Source organism: Vicugna pacos, chromosome 22 (assembly GCF_048564905.1).
Source record: "Vicugna pacos chromosome 22, VicPac4, whole genome shotgun sequence".
Taxonomy (NCBI): Eukaryota; Metazoa; Chordata; class Mammalia; order Artiodactyla; family Camelidae; genus Vicugna; species Vicugna pacos.
In genome coordinates, this window is record NC_133008.1 from 13,512,309 (window position 1) to 13,528,163 (window position 15,855).

Below are 15,855 nucleotides of genomic sequence, written 5' to 3' on the forward strand. Positions count from 1 at the left end.
GATTCAGCAGTATTACTGTCACTCAGAGAATGATTTTTAAAATCACAGATTTTGGTAGAGCTCTGGAAAATCTTGCTCAATCTCACGATTTTATTGTTGCTCGACAGAGGCTAAGTGACTTCCCCAAGATCACACAACTCTGTAGCAGTAAATGACATAGTGAACATTAGTGTCTGTCACAGTGCCTGGGGTATAAGAAGCACTCAACAAACGTCCCCTACAGTTGCCACAGCTACTATTATTATTGTTGCTATTATTCAGGTCTTCTGACTCTCAGGTCGGGACTCTTCCTCTCAGATACATAAGTTAACTACAAGAAGGCTGCCCTTGGGGCCCAAGAAATTTCTTGCTGTAAGAAAAATAATCATTCAAAGAAAACTGTCTCATTTCTTTCACAACTGAGAAGGTCCCAGCCAAGAGAAGTGCTATGTCTTGGCACATAATTCCCAGGATGCTAATGTAACACAGGAGCCTAATTTGGGGCCTGACTTGGGAAGGAGAGGTTAATCCCTTTTTCCTGACCCTTCCAACCTTTCCACCCTCAACAGCAGTAGCACAGAGGAACTGCACACTGTGAATCAGGGACTGAATCCAAGCTCCACTGGCAACTGGGGAAAAAAAAAATATATATATATATATATATATGTATATATATATATATATTTGCTATCAAGGCTCACAGACTAGTTTCTGCTAGCTGATTATCAGTAAGACCCTCAGAAGACTGGGTACATAAAGAAATAAAATATATCTTTTATCTGTAAGGGGTTCACTCCATCAGGATACACAGTCGCGTAAGCAGACAAATGCAAGAATGAAACGCCAGGATCACGGTGAAGTCCACGCTGTGCTTTACGGAAGTTACCTCTCTCTGCCCGCACTGCTCTCCTTCCCCTACTCAGGCTCAAGGAGCTGTGCTTACAAGTGGAGAGGGTCGGTCAGGGCGCCACCTGCATCAGCATCCCTTTGGAGGGCTGATCCCATGCACACCCCTGGCCCCTCCCCAGATCTTCAGTGTCTGAACCTTTGGGGTAGGGTCCCGGATTCAGCAGTTTTAGCAAACTGCCCAGCTGCATCCAAGATTTGAGAACTCTCCGTCTCAGAGAGGTTCTACACCTGGTTTATCCCCTTTGAGAATCCAGGATAATATTTTGAATGTACTGCTCTCTACTGTCACACCTTCCCTCGTTAGTCAGGAACTCCCGCAGTCGTTCCATTTTTATAGCCCAGATACGACAGAGCAGAAAGGCCAGCAGTCCCTTTCCCCGGTGTGGAGACTTGAAGCCACAAGACACGTGTCTCAGAATCCCCTCTGAAGTTAAAGTCCCAGAGAGACACGGTAGATAGCTTGCAGGAAAAGGCAAAAGCAGAATCTTTCTTCCTTTTCCTGACTGGGTCCCTGGAACATGGTCCCTGACACCATTTTGGAGAGGGAGGGGGAACCATTATAAATCAGAAAGACTGGTTAAATCTGAAGCCGCAAGATATCATTAATTGAAAAGTTCAAGTGGCCACAGTGCAAAGTGAGGTAGAGACCCCTAAAAAGATCAGATCAGATGAAAAATAAAGAAAAACAAGAAGCTCCGCCACCTTTGCACACTGAGTGCAGTGCAGAAATTCGCAAACTTGCAGGGGCTGCATCCCCATCTCCTCCCCAGGGCCGGGCCTGCAGCAGGCACTGAGCAGGCTTTGAGGGGGGCTGAGCCGGAAAGCCTGAGACATCAGAGAGGACTCCCTGCACACTGACCCCTGGTTAGAGTCTCACAGGGGTAAGCAGGAGGTATTAGTTAGTGTGCCTAGGGGTGGGGGAAGGGAATGGGGAGGCACTGGAAGGTATTCCAGGCAGTATTCACAAAGAGAAGGACTGTGGAAGGGGCTGCAGGGTGCCAGGAGAGACGAGAAGCCAGCCAAGAGGCCAGAGCATGTCCTGGGAGGAAGAGGACTTGCTCCTTTACTGCCTTTTCCTTCACAGCAGTCCTAGCAGCCAGCCTGACGTGGACATTACCAAGTCCTAGGCAGCCTGCTTACACCGCTTCTCCCTGCAGGGAAGCTGTGCTTTAAAAACCTGCAGTGACATAGCAACCGCTGGCATCAAGGTCCACAAGAGAGAGGCACAGCATTTGGAACAGGGGCGCGGAGAGAGGAATGGAAGAAAAAAACCCCTCAGGAGCAGGAGTGAAGCACTTTTTCTAACACAGAGAAGGAAGCATTTTTAACAAGAAAATAAACAGTCTTCTCCTTTTTATTCATTTTAAGAACAAAGCATGGTATAGGGGAAAGAAGATGGGTTTTGTTATTCGAATGACTTGTGTTCCAAATCCTGCCACCATTAAGTAGCAGAGATGGTGATCATCGAACATTCCACGTGTGTCCCGTCACCTCCCAGACTCCCTTGCAGCTAGGCTGGGAACAGGTTCCGGCCATCAGACAGTGGATGGAATCTCTCTCTGGGTGTCCCTTTCAGGCTGACGTGGTTAAGAGTGGTTGTGTTTCCTCCCTCCCTCTCTTCCCTGCTGCAAAGAGGCCATGGGTACCAAATGGCACAGCTTCAAAAGGGACAAAAGGCATACGTCCCTCACTAGATATTGCACAGGAGACAAATAAACCTTTACTTTGTTAAACCACTGAGATTTGGGGATCAGTGTGTTACCCCAGCATCACATAGCCCAATGCACTCACGCTCTAATAAACTGTATCATCTCTGGCCTCATTGGAATGAAAGTTACTTGATTCTCTAAGCCTTGATTCCCCCATTTATAGGATGGAGGAAATAATATCTATGTAATTGGGTTGCTGTAGGAATTTATTATATGTTTATATCCTATACAGCACCTAAGATGTAGTTGGCATTTAATAAATTTAAGCCTCTCCCTTTAAGACACTGTTGAGGTCACTATTATTCTGGTGGTTATTACTGTCACGCAACAGATACAGTAGATGTCATTAAGTCAGCAGCAACTGTGTCAGGCACTGTGCTGGTTCTTTTACGCACAATATATTCTTTTTTGTAGCTAAAGACACCAAAGCTCAAAGAGGTTACTTGTTCAAAGGAACACCGCGAGTAAGTGACCAAGCCAGGGTCAGAAATAAGGATTCCCTAAGTCAAAAGTCCATATTCTAATGGCAACAGTCCTACTTACACTTTTCGGATGTGGAACCCTGGAGGCTCAGAGATGTTATGTAAGTTCACCAAGCACAGTAATAATTGCAAGAGTGGGAGGACTTTCCCAGTTTCCAGTCCAGTGCTGCAATGATGTGATGATTAGTAAAAAGATAAACCCCTCAGGGCACTGGACACGGATATCTGTGCCCCCTCCCACCACAGATGCCCTGGAAGCTCCAGACACTGTGGGCAAACACTAAGAAGAGAGGGAAAGAAGGAAATTACATCTTGATAAGAGGAGAACTAGAGGCTTTGTGTTCAGAGAATAGCTTCTCAACGAAGTTTCCAAAGAAGACCCCACGAGCTGTAAATAAAGATTGAGTTTCCACATCTCTGTCAGGTCTCTGTCTCTCTGTGTGTCTCTGTCTCCCTCTCCTGCCACCCCCTTCTCTGTTTGTTTTGGAAGTTGAGAAAAGAGAGCAATGTGGATCCTAAAGCAGTTTACACTGAACCAGATGGCACATCTGATTAGCATCAGACTAAAAAGACACATTACTTAAGAGATTAGGTTCTCACAGGGACAAATCTGTTCCAAAGGCACAGAAGGTTTGGTTTTCTCGCAGACTCCCCTCAGAGCTTTCTCGGGGCATACCTATTCATCCTGTCTCCCATCATCACTGCACAAGTCTGAGCCTGGGGTGCAGAAAACAGGAAATCAGTCCCCACAGATTGCCCAGTCCCCCTCTCGCTGAACCGTGCAGGCATTCACACAGGGGAAGCCACACCGCGTGGGACCCTGGCTGCTGGCGACTCCGGACTCCCTCATACCCCAGGCTAACAGGACACATAATGCCACGGAGTCGGCACAAAACCCAATGAGACGCGTCCTGTTGTTATTCCCATTTTACAGACAAGGAAATTGAGACTGACAAGGATTAACTAATTTACTCAAGATCACAGGTCAAGTAGAAGTTGAAGCTAATGGAAGCTAACTGCCTCTATGAAAGGAAAAAAAGGAAAATTTAAATGTGTGTGTGTGTGTGTTTTAAAAGAGCCCTAAGGAGCAAACCAACACAGAGGACGGCTGTCAAGTGTCCCAAACTATGGAACCACGTTGAGCCCTGTAGCAAGGCAGACAGTGAGGTGGGGGACCGTACACATCTCACCCTGCCCTCTGCCTCTTCTAGGTTTACATCCCACAGGCTGTGCAAAAATACTCTAGGGAAATGCAATAAAATTTGGAAAAACCATTCACAGCCAGAATGGGAAGCACATACAGACCAAAGCCCTTTGGTTCATTAAGTCCCGTGTATCTCAGGCCCTGGGGAAGAGCACAGAGCTTCGAGGGAAGCAAGGAAGCAAGGGAGACATGTGCCTATTAACCCTGAAGGGTTGCTCTTATCTCAAGGAGTCCGAAGGTTAGGACAGAAGCTGGATGAAGATGAAAAGACGAGCAGGAATTATAACCACAGCAACACCAGTAACAACAGTAACCACTTAGGACGGGGTATTAAGTTGCTGTGATACGCACTTTAAACGCACTGCCCGTCTCATCACCCACAGGACAACCTTCTAAGACAGACACTGCTATTAGTTTTTTCCATTTACAGATAAGCTTACTGAGGATCAGAGACGTTAAGTAAATTGCCCATGGTCAGCCAGCTGATAAGACGCTGAACCAGGAATCCCACCCAAGAACCAGCGCCCTTAACCAGTAAACCTTCTCCGCCTTTCTCCACAGGATCCCCCCGAAGACAGGCCAACGGGATGGTCTGCCAACATCTCAGAAAGTGCTTAAAAGCCTTCTGGCTGCTCTGCTTGATGTCAATACAAGCGTTCAAGGCTGTGAGTACAAGCTAATGTCACCGACAGTACTCCAGGCAATTTGCACATCTGGCAGTCAAATGAGTGCAGGCTCACAGCAAATCACATCCCGAGGCACAGGACACTTCACAGGGAGAACAAACAGCAGGAGGGCTTTCATTACAGCTCGGACCTGACCAGGGAATCCAACTTGCCTTACTGCAGGGAGTAAAGGAGACGCTCACCCAAGGCCACAGAAACCCAGTCAGCGCGTGTGCATGAATCCAGACGGTATTCGTTTGGAACTTGAGCACTAGACGAGAGGGCTGAGCTGAGGTCTCCCTTTGGGGTTATTTTGGGAAGAGCGTTCACTTAGCAAATAAACAGGAGGAGAGGAGTTATCTTACAACTGTGCATAAAAGCATACCCCTTTCACATGTGAACCAAGGACAGACAGGCTAATTATACACTGCAGCCTCTCTGAAATGGGTCCCCAAAGGGCTCTCTGTTCACCTACTTCTAGTCTTTGTACATATGTAAAGGTAAGAATTTCACATTTCTTTTCTAACTGTGTACAACACTGGGGCTGGCCTTCTGTCAGTTAATATTAATCAGAGGGTTTTTCCTGACTCTGAAACTCAGAGACACAGCAGGACTGGGGAGCAGCAGCTGTCCAGCCTGCCCTGTGATTACGCTACCCCTCAGGGGCCAGCGTCAGCCCAGGAGATGGGACTCCAGCAAAGGAATTACTCCAACTTCCACCAGGCTGGAATTGATACCACATGCCCAATCAAGGACTCTAACACTCCATCTGGCCTTGATGCTAAGCTGAGCCCCTGACAATAAAGGCAGTCTGAACAATGAAGGGGAGCCAAGTAGCCCTGCTTTCTGCTGCTTGCGCGGGACCATATGCAGCAAGCACCGTCCTTGTCATGTCCCTAGGATGGGACTCAATTCATTTCTACTGTGACACCACCTGAAATCCAGGAAGGGACTGCCAGGGCAGGAAGGGGCAGGCAGATTTCAAAGTTTTCAGAGTGAGGGCAATTCATTCTGATGCAGAAGTCAGAACTTGAAAACCAAGGAAGGTTTACTTAAAACAAAAACAAAAACAAAAACACCAAACAAAAAAACCCCACAGTAATACAAGAAACACAACAAGACTTAACCAAGATTAGTTTCCAATCACCTTGCACAAACCAGCTTGCCCAAAAAAGCCAGATGTGTGCTGCATCAACCTGGTGTCAGACATTCTTCTAAATGGTCAGGAAAACTTCAGGCTTAATAATATAAAATCATAACACTTTCTTCTCATGCCCTTCTCCAACCCTTAACTCCAAGAGATGGGATTCAGACAGAAATTTTGGATGCACCATGTTAAACAAGCATTAGAGAAAAGAAAAATCTCTGTGGCGAAATGGTTCCTGAATATTTCTATGGTTTACATAAATATTCAAGCCTCCCTCTGAATAAATCCCGGTTGAGTGATGACTGGTCCCCAGCTTTCTAAGTCTTCTTGTTTTCTGCACAGTTTGTAAAAATTGGAAAGGGTTGTTCTGAGGGTACAGGAAACAGAGCTGACCTTCAAAAGTTTTTTTTTTCTTTGACCCTCACAGAGAGGAGTGATGTCAGGAATATTGAATATTTACATCTGCTCTGCTCCTGGATGGAGGACATGAGGCCATCCAGCCCATCAGCCTCAAAAGCAGGGAAGCTCAAGGCTTGAGTGTGGGGTGCTGGTGGGGACTGGTGGTTACCAGAGATCAGTCTGGGTGAGCAGAAGCGCTGACCACAGCTCCTGCCCAAGTCCACTGTCATTCCCTGCTCTCCAGGAAACACCATTACGTGAAGAAGGGCTATGTTCAAAGCAGCTGTATAAAACGCTGCTATGTAATAATCATAACAGGAGTCCAGGGGAGAATATATAGAATATATGTATTTGGTTGCTTATACAGTGAGTGTCCCTGGAAGCAAACACAGCTGGGAACTGGACCCAGTGGTGCCTCTTGCAGGGATCGCAGCGGCTATGCATAAGGCCTCCAGGAACCCTTTCTTATCCTTGCATTTTGACCCATGTCAATGCGTTGCCTGTCCAAAACTAATTCATATTTTTAAAAACTTTAAAAAAAAAAAAGACTAACTTCTGCTCAGTCAAAATCTCTGAGATGGGTCACAGGCGTCTGCATTTTAACAAGCCCTCCAGTTTATTCCTACACTCTGGAAATTTTGAGAACTTCTCCGTTACAGGCTCTTTCTACCGAAAGGAACTTTACCCACTTCCTCTCCAGTATAAACCGTGTGTAGTAAAAATCTCCCAGCAGAATGACCTAAAAGCAGATGACTCCAAATTTAGCCCCTCATTAACATCTCTCAGGGAAAACAAACAGTACAACCTAAGTTTTCCTAAAATCAGTTTCGATTCTGCTATGTAAGTTGTCAGCTACTTTCTACTTTTCTCATTTATTCAGACCGAGGCAGCTGTTAGAGAAGAAACGCGTTGGTAGCAGGGCAGCAGGTGGCAAGCACGGGGGGTTTCTAGTGCCCACAACCAGCCGGGATGCTCTGGACTCACCTTGCTTTTTAAAGAGGTTGCTCTGGACTATCTCATTCATGGACTGGACCTTCTGCTTCTGCAGTTTTACGGGAGGGATGCAGGTGTAGAACTCATACAGGAGCTGGCTGAGGGCAGGAAGAACAGGAGCACAGAGAGCTGGTTAACCCTACGTCTGCCACCTCCTGGCACTTAGGGTCCATTCCCAGTCGGCCAGCTCTGCGAAAGCAGAGACAATGTGCATCTTGCTCCCTCAGCCCCCGATTCCTGGCAGAGTGTCAGGTAAATGTAAGCCTTCCATAAATATGTGCATTGGTGTTAGTGTTGAGTAGTAACAGCACTCAAAGAGATGTGAAAATCTGGAAATGTTACCGATAAACTCAACTACCTACTGTATGTATGGGGCACCTGCTTTGCACCTGACATCCATTGTGCAGTTCAAAACTCACAACACTATGAGGTAGATCCAATGCTTACCTCAATTTTATCAGTGGCAAAACTAAGGTTTAAAAAGGTTAACTGACTTCCCCAAGGTTACACAGCTAGGGGCTGTCAAAGAAACAAGGGTTTAAAACCAGGATCTGACTTCATTACCATACCATTTTATTTACTACTGTTTTATGCTTAGTAATGCTTTATAATAAGTCTTAAGATCAAAAAAGGTCCTAAATTAAAAAAAAAAAAAACTCTCAGAAGTTGCGGGTTAGAATCAGTTTGGGATATGAAAAAAGAGGTAACTCTTTCCCAAAAAAGTGAAAATAAAAACACCACTGAATACCATCATAGCCCCTGTCAGCTTTCCAAAATAAGCTCATTGCATTCATTCATTCTTTAAAGTCCTTATTAGGCGTCTACTTAATACGTGACAGGCATCGTGCAGAGCAGTGGGGATAAGACAGGAGCAGACCCGGCCCCAATCGGCATGGAACTTGCATTCTAATGAAGGTCATCATACAACACAAAAGCGAACAAATCACTACAAGGTCACAGATGCAGTGAAGGAGATAAACAGGAGTTGAGTCAGAGAGCAATGGTGCAGCGGGTGAGGGAGGAATTTATTTTCAGTACTCAGAGGTGGCTTCTCCAAGCAGATTAACATTTAGCTGGAGACCAGATGAGTGAGAAGGAGCCAGCGGAAATCTTCCTACGAGCAGTGAAAAAACTGACGGGAGCTGAATAAAGTCTGGGATGCACTGAGTAGAGCTGTACCAACGCTGACGTCTCGGTGTTGATAACTATACTGTAGTTATATAAAATGTGAGCATTAAGGGGAGCTGGGTGATGGGTGTATGGGAGCTCTCAACATGCTAACTCTGCAACTCTTTTCTAAATCTAAAAGTACTTCAATACAAAAAAGTTTTTAAAAATCTTCTATGTGTTATCTTGGAACTTAAGTGACTGTAGGAAAAAGAAGAAAAAGGCACATCTGGCTCAGATGCTCCTATTCCAAGAGCATAAGCACATTGAAATAATGTGTTCCTCTCAGGAGAGAAGAGGGTGAAGAAGGAGGGGGGCGAAAGGAGCCCGTCTCCATGATCCCATTCAGTGTCCAGGGGTTGTTCTCCATTTGTAACTGCAGGGCTCACCTGGCAAAGACTGGAACCCCAAAATAACCTTCAGGCCCAGATGAAATGGAGACATTTCCACCAAATACTAGTTTTTCAGCTAATACGTTTGTACTCTGTATCACTGGTATCATCCAAGAAGGGTGCTTACTTTATAGTTGGTTTCCCCCAAATCCAACACAACCAAATGTAAATGTGAAAATCCCACACTGAAGTCCCTGAAGGAAGCTCCAACCGTGCGTCCTCCCTGTCCCCGCGCTCAGCACCCATCTGGAACCCCCCAAGAGCCCTCCTACCCCTCTTCCCTGACTGGACAGCAGAGACCAGGGGAGTACACCGTGCGCTCTCACCTGAGTAACTTTGCATCAAAGACGGTTTCCACATCGTGAAGGACAGACGGGATGTATTTCAAAGCTGCCACCTAGGTAGAAAGTGAAATGAGCATGAGCAGTGCCCACATCCAACAGCTCTGCCTGGGGATGAGGACACTCCACAACATGACACAGACCGGGGGAGGACGATCCCGCGTCCTGGGCGCCGCTGCACTGACTCAAGACTCTGCATGTAGACAGAAACATTAGCATGTACTTCTTACAAAAGTTCCTTCTATCTCCAAGGGGGCAGTAATGCATCGGGGAACAAGCGCAGACTTTGAGGTCAAATCCTGGTTCGACTCCTTAGCAGCCGTGTTACTTTGGACAAAACACTTAGCCTCTCTGATGTCTCAACTTCCTTATCTATAAAGCAGAGGGAATAATGACTATTTTGCAGGATTGCAAAGGTTAAAATAATATAAATGAGGCACCCAGCAGACAGCCAGGCATATTTTGGGTGCTCACTAAAAGGTAACTTGTGTCATTATCGGAAAGTGGTGTACTTGAATTGTTTTGTTGGTGGCAAGGATGGCATGGACTGTTATTTCTAATTTTCTTTTTCTCTCTGGCCAATTTGTGAACAATTTGGGCACGTTTTGCTCCACTAGCTGGCTTAGGAAAACTGGGCATCGTGGTGGACTGCTTTTTCCCTCTGCGCAAGGTAACCAGTGCACTCAGAGATGGAGGACACACCAGGACCCTCATAAAACAGCACCATTTGCTGAACAGCAGAGCAGACCACAGTTTCTGCAGAAGGAGTTATAAGTCATATGGCTGGAAAATAATGTTTAAAAATTTGGCAGGCATACGCATTTCACATTTTCTTTCCTTCTTTTTTATTTGTATGTATATTCTAAGTGTTCCATAGTCAAGAAGTATCACCCTTCTACAAACAGACCAAAATTAAAGTAGTGAAAATTCCTTTTTCAAGGAAAATCTTACTCCTTAGCCATATATAGTTGAGCTTTTTGGTTAACGTAACTGTTACAATTTTCTGAGACTGTTCAGTGGGGCAAACACCATGCTGAACACCATTGTTAGATAATCTTGTTAAACTCTGTTTCAGCCTACAAGGGACATACTATTTTCATAGATAAGGAGCCTCTAGGGCATTGAGATTCAGTAACAAGCCCAAGATCACAAAGTTAGCAAGTGGGAGAGCCAGGATTCAAACTCAGACAGGCTGCTTACAGAGCCACCTCCTCCCTCCACTCCGCCTTGTAACCCCTAATCTGCATACCCACCTCACTCAAACAGCAACTGTCTCTCTCTATGCCTTCATCATTTTTTTTTTCTTGTTCTTTAGGATTTTTACAAGTCAGTTATACGTTTGATGTAAAGAAATTCCCACAAGGTTAAGTAGAAGGTGAAAATTGTCACGGAAGTCCCACACCTCCACCTCAGCCCCCGTCCCTCCTCCTCAGAAGAGGTCACTGTCAGTATGGCGGTGAGTTTCCTTCCAGACTGCATTCTATGCATGCACGTGTGTTTGTGTCTGTGATGCGTGTACGTGCACGTGCACTGTATGTGTGTGATTTATACGGTTCTATAACTTGCTTTTTGCAGCTAACCATGTGTCACTGGTATTTTCGCACACCATTTCACAGCGTGCCGTGTTCATTTCTAACCGCTGCACGGCAATGCCGGTGTGGGTACATCCCATCCTCCGTACTGACGGGCTCCATGCTATCTTCAGTTTTTCTCTATTATAAAATAGGCAGCAAGAAAATATTGAACATACATGTTTGTGTTTCTGTGAGAGCCCTTGTAGGACGGATGGGCGGCTGCCTGAAGAGAAATTAGTACATAAAAATGTATACACATATATACAAAAGCACATGCAAATGCATTTACACACACATTTAGGAGATACTGACATATTACTAGAAAGAAGCAGTAACCAATTTCCTTGTACTCTTTTCCCTGTAACCTTGCTAACGCTGGTATACAAATCTTTTTAATTTTGCCAATCTGATACATAATTTGCAACTGTAATTTGGAACTTTTTAGTTCCGAATGCAGGTGGGCACATTTTTCATATTTATTGAACAACTGCATTTATTATACTGCTTGTTTATATTCTTTTACTGTTTTTCTTTTGGGTGCGTTCTTTTCTTATTGGTGTGGAATTCTTTATATATCATTAATATGAACCCTTCTGCAGTAATACACTTTGCAAGAATTCTCTCATGCCTGTCCTGTACTTTGTTGCTTGTCTCTTAGCTTTGTTTATTGTCTTTCCGTTGCACAGAAGGATTTTAATTTGTATGTTGTCAGATGTGTCAGGCGTCTCCTTTATAGTTATTGGATTTTGTGTCTAGAGATTTATTCTTTATTCTTTCAAAACAAGATGACAAGAGATAACAAGATTCCAAAGTCAGTGTTTCTAAAACCAGGCTCCACTGGGACACCCTTGTCCCACAGGATGGTGTTAGGCATTCTGTTGGGGGGAAAGGATTTGCAATCAAATAATTTGGGGAAAGTCTGGCTTGAGCAAAGATGAACCAGTAAGGCGGGGTTTGCTGGGGGCAGGTTGGCAGAACTTCTTAGAATTTTAATGTTAAGATTCATCATGACATGCCTCCAGGCCACTGCAGTATACAGCATATTCCAACGTAGTTGGGCAGGCCGTCTTTATCAGGACAAAATAGCAAAAGCAGATGCCTGCAGGGCTGGGAAGCAGCAGAAGGGGGTGATATGAGAAGAGCACAGACCAGTGGGGAGTGATGAGGTGTGCGGAACCCACACTCTGTCCAAAGAATGAGTCATTCTTGTTCACTCGTTTTAACACTGTGCCAGCCAAATCGAATGCATCTGCAGGCGGCACTGCCCCCGAGGCTGCCGGCTCACAACCTCTGCATTCCAAAGGGACACCATGTGCCGAGGCACACATCCTGATAAGGGCTGGTCTACACGTTCTAGCCAACTGCTCCTTCCTGTAGTCTAAGGCCGAAGAACACAGAGCTCTGGGCATACGGGGACCCGGGTGGGAATCCTGGGGGTCCCGGCAGCCCCTGCATGCGCCTCGGCCTGTTCCCGCGCCCCCTGAGCTTCAGCACCTTCGCGTGGGGCCGAGAGGGATGATGTGAAATGAAGTATGTCACGCACCTACTGGGACGCCCCCCCTTACAGCAGGCCCCCAACACTGTGTGAGCTGGGTCTCTCCTCACCTCATCTCTCCAGCACTGGCCCTCATTCCTCAGCACTGGGACAAAGTCGAATCATAAATACGACCAAAGTGAGGGAACAAAACCAGAAATAAAATTGTCAGCAAGCTGGGGAAAGCCGGGACTTCGGCGTCTGCAGCAAGCTGCTGGCTTTCCAGGGTTGCATGTCATTCTGGGGCTTCAGAGTGGCTCTGCAGAGCAGCAGTCACCAGGAGTCTGCGTGGACACTCACACTTAGATGCTTCAGCTGACAGCGAGGAGGAGCTGGACAGGGCTGGGACAAGGGCTGCTTCAGAAGGAGCCCATCTCCCCAGCTTCCCAGCCCTGGGCTGGCGACGTTGTAAAGCAAACTGAGCGGGTGTCACCCTGAGGCTCCAAGGGTGTTATCCACTCGACTGGACAGAACTAAACTTCCGTCTGGTGCAGGTGGCCTCACAGAGGAGTGGCAGGCCTGCGGTTTTCTTTCCCAAAGGGGACAGCCCTTCTCTGACCCAGGCGGTTTCCCAACAACTCTGTCGTCGCAGCCAGCACTGGCCTCAGGGTGCCTGTCCATTGTCCTCGCCTTCACACAGCCCTGATGCACCTGAGTGGGGTGACAGCAGGTGGGTTCAGCTGGTGCTACCACCAAGCACCCCCAGAAGGCAGAGCAGCTCAGGGATACGACCTGCTGGAGACCTCCATCAGCTGCATGTTTTTAAGGCCTGGGGATTAGAAACAGCTTGGCTCTCTAGACCTGTTAGCCTCCTGGGAACTGTTCCACTTCACTGCTATTATTTTCACTCTCATTAACACTACCATGATACATAAAATAATACTGTGTTATTACTTTCATCCCATAGTATATATTTCTAAATCATACGTAGTATTTAAGAAAAAAAACACACAGACGTGTTTACGCATATGAATATGTGTGTATATAACAGGATTAATATATATTAATCAAAATTGCAAATGATTATTGTAAACTTTATACATGACAAATACTTTCTGCGCATGATCTCATTTCATTTTCACATCCTGTTTTACCAGTGAGGAAAACTATGGCACAGAGAGGTAAAATAACGTATCAGAAGCCAACACAGCTAATAAGCTACATGGCAAAGATATGTACCTGATTCTGTCCCCCTGGCTTCTGACCAGGATGCTCTGCTGGAGGTCGACAGAGAACCTTCTCCCTTTTTGAAAGAAGGTACAGTTTTTCTGATATCTCTTAAGTAAAGAATCCTCTCACCATATATGTGGGGGTTGCAAGAATGGCCACCAGGAAAACGTTTGCCAGCTCAATACTTAGTTTGTCTTGTGGCACCAAGTGAATTTCCTAGATTCCATTTAAAGTCCCTCTGCCAGAGGCCAGTTGCAGCAGAGAGCCAGACGCAAACCAAGCAGTGATTTTACTGGCCCTGAGAGAAGTCACAGGAGGACCCTTGAGATGATCACTATCCAGATGGACTTCACCAGGACTAATAATCGCGGGCTGCTAGCACACAGCAAATGTTTAATAATAACAACAAAAATTAAAACCACACAGTTGCATGCCCTCAACTTCAAAAGGGATTTGTCTCCTAAGTGTGTTTCCAGGATCCCTCTCTCTCTGTCTCTCTCTCTCTTTCTTTCTCTCTCTCTCTCACACACACACAGACTGCTGAGTATTGGTACAGCTGACACAGACTTCTGGCCCCAAAGAGCACATCCTGCAATGACACAAGGTTACACAAGAACACTAGACATCTTCCTCATTCAAGAGCTCTGACAGTGTTCCCATCCCACCAGTTTTCAATCCTTCATATTTTAGCCAAGTGACGGACAGTCAGGGTCCTTGGAAACTGGACAAACACGGTCACAGCAATTCATCACAGCAGGACCAGAAGCAGCAGCTCCCTGAGAGATGCTCAGCTGTCCCTGAGAAAAATACATGCCACTCTCCCTGGACATTCAGCCTTGGCACTAGTCTTCCAGTGACAGGGAAGGGAAGAGGGACCTACATGTTCCAGATACGTATGTCTCTGTGCTGTCTGTAACCCAACAGGGTGCCGGCCCCTGAGGCTTGGCAGGAGTTCAGTGTTTTAACTGGCTGGCTGAAAAAGCAGGTCGTCTGTGTTCAAGTCCGGATCCCTTTTACCTACGTGTCCTTGGGGAAGGTAACTCTGCTCCACTTTCCCCATCAGGAGAATGAAGGGAATAAAGTTACCTACTTTACAGAACTGATGTGAAGATGAAATGAAAACTGCGACCCATCAGTATGACTACAGCGGCCTCACTGGAACAAAATTTCAACCTAGCCTCCATAAATCCAACATTCCCAAAAATTGCCCCTAAGGACAGGGTATACGGTTGAGAAGGGGACAGCATTAAAGAATCACTTCACGGTCTGAGGTCAAACTCCAGCTCTTGCTGTTAAATATGAGTCTCACGTCTCCCACCTCTGGGGTCTCAGCGTGCAGCCTGCAGGCTACTTCTCAAGAATGAACCACTCTCTTCCCCTATTTCGGACATTCAAACATCTTACACCAACTGACAATGAAAAGAGAGGAAAGAAAGGCCTCCTTAATTAGCTCGACGTCATGAGCATGGACTAGACGCCTGCCTGTCTGTACTATTGTTTACATTCTTACTGCTTATCCACCTGGCTTTCCGCCAGGAGACCTGACTCTTTAATAAAACCATGCCTCGTTGGGTGGTGATTAGGAGCCCAGACTCTGCACTTAACACAGCCTGGATTCAAGTCCCAGACCCGCCACTTCTTAGCCGTGGTTAACTTACTCAATCTCTCTAAGCTTCTATTTCCTCATCTGTAAAGTAGAGATAAGAAGAATATTTGCCTAATAAGGTGGTTGTTATAAAAATCAAATGAGCTCATGGCATATATGTGAAGCTTTCAGCTCAATGTGTGACACATAATAAAACGTAAGATAGTGGAAGACTAGTCACTCGCTCATTCATTCAGCTGAAAGACACTCAAGCATCTACCATGTGACAGCCACTGGTTCAGACACTGGAGACAGGAAACTCAGAGGCCCCTGCCCTCCTGGACACTCTAGCGGCTACAGCAGCACATGCAGCAATCACAGTGGCCAAGGGAGCAATATCCTGCGCTTGAGGGTTGCTCCTTGATTTTCACTCGTACAGCAGATTGGAGCATTAGGATGAATCATGACCGACAGGAGAATGCGCCAAATAGGTCTTCACCATGTCACCAAATGGCCGCTACTCACATCTGAGCTGTAGCCAGCTCTCAAGTGTCTAGTGTGGACTGTCTCAGACTGCCATCAGTTTTACCAACAACGCTCACAGG

At 46.1% G+C, this 15,855-nt stretch overlaps 1 protein-coding gene across 1 annotated transcript in view; it reads right to left on the reverse strand.

Annotated features, from left to right (window-relative positions):
* The window catches only part of DOCK2 (dedicator of cytokinesis 2), a 371,024-nt gene that overhangs the window by 264,821 nt on the left and 90,348 nt on the right, over window positions 1–15,855 (reverse strand). Inside the window, exons 24-25 of the mRNA XM_072947252.1 lie at window positions 9,373–9,443; window positions 7,479–7,585 (exon numbers count right to left, since the gene is read on the reverse strand). Of these exons, the coding sequence (XP_072803353.1) occupies window positions 7,479–7,585; window positions 9,373–9,443 (178 nt within the window). The remainder of the gene's footprint in view (window positions 1–7,478; window positions 7,586–9,372; window positions 9,444–15,855) is intronic.